Consider the following 12,447-nt stretch of genomic DNA (forward strand, 5'->3'; position numbering starts at 1 on the left):
TTCCCGTTCAATTGCTGAGCAAAGACTGGACATGCATAAAATCACAGATGCAGCATTTACCTCTGAAGCCAAGGGCGGGAACATATTTCTTTATCTTCTTCTGTTCCTATTCTGTTCTGATGCAGCTCCTGAATATGACAGTGTCACTTCATGCCTGTTCACTCTTAAGACTTTATCTGTGGAATTAGTCCAACGAATAATATTGGAGCAGAACTGTGTTTTGATTTAAGACCATATCATTACAAGTATTATCCTACATCTTGTCAACGAAAGCAAGACACACGTGGAAATTAATTACATCGTTCGCTTGCAAAATATGAATCAGTTCTGATTTTTAATTGTCCCTTTGTGTTACGTTCTCCCTTCCATTCTTTTTTTTCAAGCTGAGAATCTTGAGTATGATTTCCATAGAGAAAGAATATAAGGTTAATGATACAAAGAACCATTTCGTTCTTCTCTACAGTTTTTCCTTGCCAAAATTTAATCCCTCAGTGGGTGCCAAATCAATCATACAGTTTTACTTGGACAAACATTTCAGTCACTTAAATTAAAAAAAAAACAACCTTTTTTCTAAATGACATAAAGTCTCCCTTCCATCTTGCCATCTAAAATTAGGATGGTATAATTTAATTTTGTTTTAATAATGGATGCATTCTAGTCTTTCACATTAATAGTTGGAATAGATATATTCTGAAACTGGAACAGTCTTTTTAAACCTAAAATCCTGATACATCTGTGGGTCAAATCAAATATAGTACTGAGATATATATGAAATGTTAGGGATGATATAACTTAGATGGTTCATGTTACATTCACATTGAATTTGCTGCTTGCTTTGGGTGTGCCATTAAGATGACATAGGCTCTGCTTACTGACCAAGTTGTTTTTAATACTAATACAAGGTCATATGAGTTTGTGGTACTCTGCTAAATTATTATGTCTAGGTCAGGGGTAGGCAACCCAAAACACTCAAAGAGCCACTTGGACCCGTTTCCCACCAAAAACAAAACACCGGGAGCCACAAAACCCTTTTGATATATAAAATGAAGATAACACTGCATATATCCTTTTTTACCTTTATTATAGGTGTGTGTGTGTGTGTTTGTGTATGTATGTGTGTGTGTATGTACACACACACACACACATTAAAAATAAAAGTAAAAATATGACTCTTGGGAATATCCATACTATTAAAACAATGATCACCAAGAGAATGCTTTAAGAGAATAAAATTACATACACACACAGGTAAAAAAAGGATATATGCAGTGTTATCTTCATTTTAGATGTCAAAAGGGTCTCTCTCTCTCTCTCTCTCTCTCTCTGTGTCTCTCTCCCTCCCTCCCTATCTGCCCTTGGTCTACCACTCCTCTTCCCCCCCCACACACACACTCTCTCTCTCCCTCCCTCCCTCTCTCTCTCTCTCCCTCCCTCTCTCTTTCTCTCTCTTTCTCGCCCCTCTCCTATCTGCTGCTCATCTGGCAAGCTTCAAGCTGTTGTCCAACAAGCTCAGGGGTAGAAAACCTCGTCTCTTTTATGACTCATGGACTTCAATTCCCAGAATTCCTGAGTCAGCCTAGCTGGGCTAGCTAGCTCTCTCCTGCCCTTCCTGCTTCCTGCTTCCTGCAGAGACGCAGCAAAGGGAGGAGCTCCGCCCAGTAAGCTTTTCAGCTCCTCAGAGAACACTGTGAGTGCACTCTCTTTTACACACACACACACACACACACACACACACAGAGAGAGAGAGAGAGAGAGAGAGAGAGAGAGAGAGAGAGAAAGAGAGAGAGAAGCAGGGAAGCGCAATTGCCTCTCTCTGTCTCTGTCTCTCTCTGCAAAGGCAGAGGAGGCTGGGAGCCACAGGGGAAGGCTCAAAGAGCCGCATGCGGCTCCGGAGCCGCAGGTTGCCGACCTGTGGTCTAGGTACTGGAACCAGGCTGCTCTCAGGGGAGCAAATAATTTGAAGGAGTTGCCACATACTCTTGACTGCTATATTAATAATATTTAGCAATCTTACATAACCACTTTGTACAACTTCTTCAATTTTAAATTCAGCAGATTCGTTCTTATTGCATTATGCTATTGAGTTTATGACAGTCATTTCAGTGACAATGTTGTACATCCACAGTAAATCATAGCAAACCAGCTTTTCAAGTTTGTGATAGCCAAATGCAACCTAGAATGGAGCTCAATCCTAAGGGGTTCTTCCTGAACTGTAAACAGATTTGTTTCCAGACAAATGGTGTCTCCTTTGTGGCATTGCTATATAAACTGCATGCCATTTTCTGAATTAGCCCGTCCACTGCTCTATGGACATATTCCACAGCAATACGTTGACCTGAAAGAAGCTTAGCTGGTAAGGAGGGCACTGGAGGTCAATGACTATCTAGCAAATAACATCTCAGAACATGCACAGACTGTTTATATGTTGGGTTGTTTTTTTTTTGTTACAGATTAATTACACTATGTAACTGCAGCCTTTATTAAACAGCTTGTGATTCTTGTTTAAACTTCATCTTCAAAGTGTAAATCCACCTATCAAGATTTTCTTACAGTGCATAAGCTGCGCATTATGTACCTTCATAACTACTCTTGGTAATTCTGATTTGGCCGAATAAGTTTTTAAAAAAACAGACTACATTATAGTCTGTAGTTAATTTATCATTGCTATTGTTGACCCAAATGGATAACTGCAGATTAAATAATCGACTGATTTTACTGTTAGAAATTCAAATTTAGTGTCTGTTGTATAGATTTGCACAACTTAGGATATCTTCTCTACAACTTTATTAAGGTTCAAATCTCATTGAATTCATTGCTTATAAATAAATTGGTTAGGATTAAACTATACCTTTTTTCATTAATTTATCTTCAGTGCTAGGGGAAAGATTGTCTATCAAGATGAAACTGCAGTGGCCCCTTTCAAATGTAAATCTACCCCTTACCTATCATACTTCAGATTTTGTGTCTGTTTGTGATACTTCTGTCCTAAACTTCTGGCCCCATGGTTCATCCATTCATTAATTCATCAGCAGTGTTTAACCTGCAGTGTTTCCAGCTTAGAAATCTCAGAGACATGTTGATTAAAAAACCAGAATTTACGCGCAGAAGAAATTCCATGTTTTCCCCACATATTCGGAACATCTCTGGGGAATTCACAATATGGTACTCATATTGGTATTAATTAATTATATTTCAGAACTGGCCAACTGAAATTCCCTACAGTGATTCCTCTTAGACTTTCACCCAGGGCAATAGCAATAAATATCTCTCCAGAAAGTAAACCAGAATTTAAGAACTAGGAGTGGAACAGTCAAAAGGATGAGACTTGGATAGATCTGTTTGTATTGCAGAAAACTGAGTGATAATAATGAAGATTTCATACTACTGAATCAGGTAATCTGGCCTATTGTACATAATCATCATCATACATGGTTTAATTGTTAAACCAGCTTTTTCTAGTGTCTGGCTGCTTGTATCTCAGTTTTAGATATGGAGGACACCTGCACCATATCTGGTCTCAGGTTCTTTGCTTCTAGGACTGATAATTTCAGCCTTACACCTAAGAAAGATAATAAAATATTTTTTTAAAAAAAAAACCAGAAAAACAACAAAACAATAAGCAAATATATAAAACATATACAATCTAGTATCCTAGTGTGGATAATTTCATCTTCAGCTTTAAGACAAAATATAACCTTCAGAAATCTTACAATTGTAATTCCTGCAGTTATAGCTTTGGATCATTTCCTTCAATAAATAAATCAACAAATATAATGTTTTTGACTAATTTGTTTAATTGAGTTATCTTCATCCATTGCATGTGTCAAAAATAAATTACATTTTAAGTTATATTTGTGCAGAAATATCAAAAATTCTAAAGGGTTTACAAATTTGTTTGTGAAACATTTAATGAAAATATATAAATACATCTAGTCACGGCTGGAAAGAAATAAGATTTTTAAGTTTCTCTGAACGTGAGCCATCTTGCGTATACAAGTATTCCCTTCGCTACTATTGATAGAGAATTTATCACAGTGGTTAACCTGCACTTGAAAGGGTAATAACATCCACATATCATTTGTGGTTTTTATATTCTTCATACCTGTATTTTGTGCAACTATTTTTTGACATTTTTTAAAAAAACATTCTTTCTTTCTTTTCTTAGGTATTGTTTCTAAGTCTTATGAATGTCGACTGAAGGGTCAAGGAGCTACATTTGTTGAAACCACCAGCCCTTTTATTACATCAGCTCTAGATGAAATTTCTCCAGTCAGTGATAAGATGCTTCATGGTATGAGGAGACATCCACAACCCAGTGAACAAGTGCAACAGGTGATCATTATTCAGGGATATGACAGTGATTTCACGATTGATGCCTCAATGGAGGAAACAGCAGCAGCTACCCTTCAGACTTTGGCAATGGCTGGCCAAGTGGCAAGGGTCGTACATATAACCGAAGATGGACAACTGATAGCTACAAATCAAAATGGCTCTCATGTAAGCAGTATACTTCCAGAACAAATACTCAATGAACAGTTGTCAGATGGGAAAACACAACTTGTTGTTGTTGAAGGCTCTGTAGGAGGAACTGCTATTGAAGATGCTATTTCCTTAGGGATGGCTTCAGCCCCAAATAATGCAGTGGTGCAACAGATAATGAGACAAGAATCTCTAGATACATCAAGGGTACACCCGCCTGAGTCTGCCTCAGCACTAGACGCTTTGCTTTGTGCTGTAACAGAACTTGGTGAGGTGGAGAACAAAGCAGAACTCTTGGATAGAGCACAGCTTTGTCACAAAGAAGCATTGCAAATGTCAAATCCAGAAGCAGACACTGTTTCTATTGATGACATAACACAGGAAACACAAATGTTCCATGGTGTTCAGGAAATTGAAGAAGAACAGTCCATGGAGGTAGTAACACAAGTTGTGCATCCATCTACCATAATTTCATCTCAGGAAAATGCTCAAGTCGCCTTCAAGAAAATGGTTGAAGGAGTCCTCCAGTTTGCTGTATGTGATACAGCTGCAGCTGATCAGCTGATGAAAGAAGGTGTCACTCAGGTTATTTTGAATGAGGAAGGAACTGTGCATATGGTAGCTAGAGAAGGATCTCAAATAATAATGCAAGAGACTGACAGCCATACTCTGAGCATCCAAAGTCAACACATGGATTTGGTTGAAGCAGATGGAGGAATTTCACAGATCATTGTCACAGAGGAGATTGCTCAAGCAATGGTTCAGGAGTCTAACAATAACTTTGCCAGTGGTGCAACTCATTACATAGTAACACAATTACCACAGGAAATTGAGAATGACTCTAGAATATATTCACATACTGTGATAGAGAAAGAAGAAACTCAAGAACTTTTGCAGGCTGGCACAGTTATAAATTCTAATCAAAATTCTTGTGACGAAAGTGTTGAACAACTAAGTAGCATGCTCATTTACACAGAAGATGGTTCACAAACAGCTATTATCCAGGGCCAAAGAGATAACAGTGAACTATAAAAGATACTAAAGTACTCTACCTAATAAGTTCAAAAAAAGGAAAGAATTAAACATCAGATATATTATGTTTTATTGTTAACTTATAAAGCATTTCTAAATGATGTTTGCTGTTCAATGCATTTAGATGGTGTTAGCATCACCATCTTGGGAAAGTTACATAAAAAGGGAATTTTCCTTGTTTTTGCATGAGCATTGATCAGACTGTTACTGGTTATAGACACTGAAAATTTTACAAAATAAAATCAGAACATACACAGATGCAACTACCAAGATATTAATTTAATTATCTTCATTAGATAATTTGGGTTATTTTGCTTATCTCCTCTTCATTATATTTTGACATTCTGATAGTTTTATCTTTCCTGTGATTAATTATGTAATTTGACTTATCTGACTTTCTGCAGGGAGAGCAAATTAAATATGCAGGTACTTATATCACCTAATTGACACAGACATCAACAATTTATAGATTAAGGCATTCTATGTATGCAATAATTTTACATTCCAAACCTGTTTAAATACGCCCCAGTTATTTCTACTCAAAATGCAGTATTCACAATGAAATAAATTTGTGGTGTGGTTCAAAATGCCTTTTTTCAAAATACATTTTATTGTGATTGAACCCCCATTGAATATCATGAGATCTCTCTAAAATCAAACCTTGTGGAGGTATTAGCAAAAGAAACTCACTAATACCTGTTACGTAATCATTGCTGGGATTTCTTTCTTCTTTTTTTAAAGTATCATTCAAATATATACCATTTTGCAGTTTGTTTTATGAATGGGCTTTGCAAATATTTGATGACCCTTTCCATGTTAAATTCTGCCATTAATCTTAAGTGGAAAAAAGTTGAATTTGATCTATTTCTTCTTGGATCAAAATGTTGATTTAGTTGTGGGTAAATTCTGATTGTTTAAAGTAAATTCCTGCTAAAAACAATTATTTTTCTGCTATAAAAACTTCTGTTTTTCCTTAAGAGATGTAACTATCATATATAGGGGAACAGTTGGTTCTTTACAATAAAAAAACGGCATTAAAAGGTGTGTTCTCATTTTTAATGTTAAGCTTACCTGGAAGTAGATCCCATTGAGAGTTCTTACAGACATGCACTGTTAATCAATACACAGAGCTGGCATTAAATAGACTTTATTACAGGCCTGCAAATTTGTGGCCCACCAACTATGTATGTGGGGCTGTTGAGTGCCTGAAGACAGCCTTAGTTTTACATTTAGAAGCAAGCCAGAAAAGTGTCATAGATTTACAGAACTCCTGCTAGGCATCATGATTATTCTTCCAGTCTGATTTGAGAAAAGATCAGGGGAGGGAAAACTTATTCTGTTCCCATTTGGACTTGTGACTTTCAGGCCAGGAGAGAGGAAGTAACTGGATTAGTTTAATTTAATATCTTAATTATCTAATTTTTATGATTCAGAAGTATCAGGCAGAAGACACATAAATGATACATCCGATTATCAAAAAGTCAGAGCACAATTGTCTCTTCTAAAATTAGCTGCAAAGGGGCATGTGCTTGTCAGAGTGGCAAATGTATTGTTGTTGTTTTTATTTTCCAGGCTGGATGTGTCAGATCATCCCCCCAAATAAAGAGGGAGAATAAGATTTCAAAAAAAAAAAGAGAGAGAGAGAAAGAGAGAGAGAGACTGAAAGTCATAATTAGCTAAGTTTAACTTGCTCATTCTTCTTAAAAGTGACAGGCCGCTCACTACTTATTAAATACTGTCTTCAGCCAACAATGACAGGATCAACTCCCGTTTGTTATCAGGATAAAAGTGACCTTTACAAAATGATGGCCTTCCGCAAGATTCTCGTAGGTACTCAAAGAAATGTTTTTCATTGAAAAGATTTCTTCTTGATCATTTTGCCTGTTAACTGGAGCCCTCTGGTCTTATGGCTTGGATGCTAATTTTTAGCTATGCTCAGTCCTGTATGGCTAACCTTTCCGCTGCAATACAGGGTGTTGACACTGACATGCTGCAGTTTACCATTTGTGATTTATTTAGGATAAATATGTCTCAGGTGGCATTTAATCCTTCATGAAACCAGTGTAGCCTGCAGTGTCAAACCAGCAATCACATTGTATGCACAATGAAAAGAGCAGACCTTTGCATAAATATAAAAAAAATGTAGAAGTGTTCATTGGCTTGGAAGTGCTGAGAAAGATCCTCCAGAAACCCAGATTATGTGTTTCTACCTTTTGTTTTTCAATTTAGTCCATTCACTATCATCCATTTAGAAAGATCTTTTCTTCAGCCAACACTCCTCTATTCAATATACAAGTCTCAGGAATTAGATTCTCATTATTTTAACATCACCCAGTGAAAACTTTCTGGATTTGTTAAGAGCAAAATTCCCCAACAAATATATTTATGAAGGACACCAGGTTTGGATACCAGGATAGTTCATAAACCATCAACCTGGGCTTTTTTACTTCCAAACAAAATATTTGATCTCGTGCTTATGCTTTGATACATTACTAAGCTTCATGCCTTAGTTATGTCTTTCCTTCCCTTGTAATTCTCTTCTGGAGTATCATGAACAGCAGTAAATACAAACATCTGCCAATCAAGGCCTTTGGAAAGCTGCATCTCAACCTTGCTGTGACATATCCTTCCGCTGTGCTTCATCTGAGGGGCAGAAATGCATCAGTTTGTTTTCAGCATGGCAGGAAGAGAGATCTGGGTTTATTTGAAATCTGGGATTCTGGACTATTTGATAAGCAAAGTGGCTCATGCTCCTCAGACTATGTTACGTAGCTACTTCCAGGCATCAAATTCTATATGTAACATGAAACCCCTGAAGTCCCAGTCTTAATATGATTTTATAGATTGCTTTTTTCCTGGAATCTAGATGTATCCGGCATCTCATTCAATAATTCAGAATATAACTGAGGTGAAATGCATATTGAGAAAGATGTGCTTTAAAATATGTTTCAGTTTTACATCCATAATTTTATCATAGATGCAATTGCATTAGGATCAGTGGTGCGATTCAAATATGTGAACAACTGGTTCTCTGTGTGGATGCCACTTCCGGAAGTCTATTCTGGGTCTGGGCAACAAAACTGGGGCGAACTGGCTGAATCCTACCACTGATCCGAATGCAATTGCATCTATGATAAAATTATGGATATAAAACTGAAATTTATTTTAAAGCACATCTTTCTCAATATGCATTTCACCTCAGTTATACTATGGTGTGAAGAAAGTGAAACACTTGTTTAGAGAAATAGTCATGTTTATTCGGTATATTGGTGTATACCTTGACTTTCTCTGAACTATCACCGGGGCCTACATCAAATGGCAATAAGCAATTTTAGAAAAAGTGAGGTAATGAATTATAGGGTAGTTGTATTCTGGATTGCAAGTTCCATCAGCTCTAGCCAATGTGTCCAGTAATTATTGATTATGATAGTCCAAACTAACTCGAATATCCCACATTGCCTATTTATCAGATAGTTAACTATGTACATATAGTGGGATTTTTGCTCATCATAGTCAGCCAGTCTCAATAAATATAATCCCTAGGTTGACTTAAATGACTAGCATCCTTTTTCCCTAATAGACAGGAAAAAAAACAGGAAGCCCTGTCAAGTATGTGCAGTCATTCCCCGTAACATTTATAGCTTCCAGCACAATGTTTTCTGCCATGTTTTCAAGAAATGTCTCTTGAAAGTTAATTCATAGATATAAAATGTTAACCAAAACAAAAGCTCCAAGCTAAATGATATTCTCTCTCTTATCAGCAACAGTTCACCGTGCAAGTTAGTTGAACTGGCACCAAAAGCCAACATACCAAGAAATATGCACATGGGGAATTATGAACAGTGCTGTGAGCACTGTTGTCATGTATAAATGTTGCCTTCAAAACATCCAGATTGATAGAAAGTTTCCTCAAGAGAGAGATTTATTATGTTTGCAGACACAGTTGGCTCAAGATGTTCTTCACAATGAGCTTTCCTGCCTCAGGCTGGCCAAAACTTGTATCTGAACTGTCCTGCTTTGAAAAACATTGGGGACCATCAGCTGGCAGCCTGAGCCACTGGCAAGTTAGCAAGGGGAAACACAAGAGAGACCCCAACAACATCAACTCTTTCCTCCGCATTCTCTACTTTGTATGTTTTCGGAGAAAAATACAACACAGAACCCAGAGGACAAAAGCATATCCTGAGCACTAAAACAGAGTTAGTTCTAGTGAATAGATTATGTAACAGGAAAGAGTAATCCATTTGGTAAGATGAAAAAAGAACAAAGAAAAGTGGTATTTTCACCCCTTCTTATACTCTACAATATTAGCTCATAATTTCCAATTGCACACGGCTCACTTTAAACAGCTTACCTCTGTTCCATCTTGTTGAACAGAACAATTCGTTTTCTGCTCCTCTAGGGTGATATCATTTTATATGAAGAAAAAAATTAGCTCCGATGGCAGTTATACGTTTCGGAAGCACCTTCTAATCAGAGATTGGTGATTCATTATTAGCTTCAGCAGGCGATCTATCTGACATGTAAGGGGAAAAAATTAGCAGCTGTCACTGCATGATGAGTTAATTTCCTGATAGGTCTGACACTGAAAAGCCATTTGAAGACATGGAGATGGCTGATGAGAAAACCTAGTGCTGCTTTATAATTGGACAGAAAGAAAGGGCATCAAGACGGTACAATTTGCAAGGGAGGGGCCTAGGTTAATCTACAAGTGGCGACAGCTGTTTGTTAGAAGCAGGAGCTTTGCAATAATGCATCAGGCTAAGGGGACACCCAACCACAGATAATTCTTTGAATTCTTTTAAATGGATGCCAGTGATTTCCTTATTACTGTGTGGTGGTGTTTTCAGTGGTCTGCAATTAAGGTAACCCAGTCATCTTATTGGTCTGGGGTGCAAGCTTGAAGTTGGCTTTGTGTGGGTGACACAGAATCTGACATTTTAGTGAGAGGAAGAGGTAATTAGTCTTTCCTTGTAGCTTCTGTTGCCGCCTTTAATTAAAGCAGTGGGTATCAGTCAGTGAAATGAATCGAGGCATCAAAACAAAACAGAAATAGAAAAAAGTCCAGTTCTATGCATACTTAGCTGAAAATTACACCTGCCTGAAAAGAGACTTCTCAGGAAATACACGTTCACCCGCAATATAACTGCAGAAGATATTACGTACCTGAGGCTGTGATAACTTGATAAACAAAAAAGCTCCAGATTATAAAATGGATTTAAAGAGACTTGTTAATTCTCTGGAAATCTTAGCATAGCAAACCCTGACCTGACCTTGTTAGCCATCCAAAGGCATTGGAAACATGAATGTTTCTCAATCATGGGCATCATAAAGTTAGTGAAGCCCAGGTAGGTTAAAATTTTATTATACTGTATTGCTTTTTACTCTCCAGTGCCGTTTTTGTGTATAATTATATGTTCGTACTATATATTTTAAAATGTTATATTATTGTGTATAATTATATGTTCGTACTATATATTTTAAAATGTTATATTAAAGAGGGGTTTTTTTTAGAAAAACCATTCACCACCCTAAGTTGTTGTGGCATGAGAGGCTGCCATATAAATCAAATTAAATAAATAAGTCATATGTCCCTAATAGGAAATTTTGAACAAAACAGACCCGTAATGCAATTCTGTGCATACTTTCCTGGAAGTAATTCCACAGAGTTCAGTGAGGATTTATTTCTATTTAGGTTTATGTAAGACTGCTAAGTCTGTGTGTGGCCGGAACTTGCACACATAACCTCCATGGTGATTATTAATGATACTTTTTAAAATGTGTGGCTCTTGTTCTTTTCTTGCCTGCTGCTAGTGCTAAAATCTTGTGTCCAAAAAAGTTTTTGCCCACTGCAGGCATAAAAACATAATCGATTGGTGATTAGGGCATGGGTAAATAAATTTGCAGAGGTAACTGTCAACCATTGATCTATAACCTTAACCCTAATCCATTTGGCAGAGGAGAAAAAAATGTGAGACAGCCGAAATAAGTGCAATCAATTGGTTCACAAAGTAACTAGTGGACAAAAAATAAAGAACAAGAGATAAATTTATTTTTATTGACTTTTATGTTTTTGTTGTTGGTCTCATAGCCTGCCCAGAGTATACCAAGATCAGAGCAGGATACAAATAGAAAAAAGTAACCTACAAGGAACTCCCCATCCCCACTCACACAAATACACCCACACTTTTGCATACATGTTCACAGAGCATTCATTCCCAACACACTTCACCCAATACTAGACCGTTGCTGGTTTTCTTAAGACCTTTCTTGTCTGTGTATTTTTTTAATGCCAAGATTGTTTCCCATTGCAATGCAGCAAAAGCCAAGACAACAGTACCATGTCCTCCTTCCTCATGTTATAACTTTGTCTTCTTCCAATGTAATCAAGACAATGCTAGGGTTGACGCCATGGGTGAGAAGTGTATGAATTCCTTGGATATTCTTCAAAGACATTTTGAAGAATGTCCACAGAATGTATCCAAAAAGTGCCCCTAAAAATCAGCCCTGTCCCTCTCTCCCAGCTAAAACTTCTATTCCTTCTGATGGACCTGTTCCCCTCAAGTTCCTCTTTCTACAACGGGGAGAAAACACAAACACAAGTCTTTTCTTCTCTTTACCAATGCTGAGTCCACAGCATAACTCTGAACACGGACAACTTTTGAGCCAATCCTACGCATGTTAATAATAATCCAACAGAGTTCATGAAGCTTAATATATAGGACTCAGCCTTAGGTATGCTTTAAGATATAATCGCATTAATATTCACGGATTGCTGTCCAGCATTGTCCTGCTGTTAGTTTCTGAAGGAGCTCCTTGATATTCCTGCTACTGTGATTGTGTTTACCTAATCATCTTTGGAGAAACCCAAGCTCTATGCCCAACTCATTTTCTTTCCATTTCCTTTCCTGTCCCATGTAAATGCTGAAGTTACAT

The 12,447-nt window shown here is 37.2% G+C and overlaps 1 protein-coding gene across 1 annotated transcript in view; it reads left to right on the forward strand.

The window, feature by feature from the left end:
- Positions 1-6,551, forward strand: part of ZNF407 (zinc finger protein 407) — a 366,378-nt gene extending 359,827 nt beyond the window's left edge. Inside the window, exon 9 of the mRNA XM_039334397.1 lies at positions 4,166-6,551. Coding sequence (XP_039190331.1) covers positions 4,166-5,511 — 1,346 coding nt within the window. The 3' untranslated portion in view covers positions 5,512-6,551. The remainder of the gene's footprint in view (positions 1-4,165) is intronic.
- Positions 6,552-12,447: the final 5,896 nt, after the last annotated feature.

The sequence above is a fragment of the Crotalus tigris genome, unplaced genomic scaffold (genome assembly GCF_016545835.1).
Source record: "Crotalus tigris isolate CLP2741 ecotype Arizona unplaced genomic scaffold, ASM1654583v1 scf7180000017630.2799268, whole genome shotgun sequence".
NCBI lineage: Eukaryota > Metazoa > Chordata > Lepidosauria > Squamata > Viperidae > Crotalus > Crotalus tigris.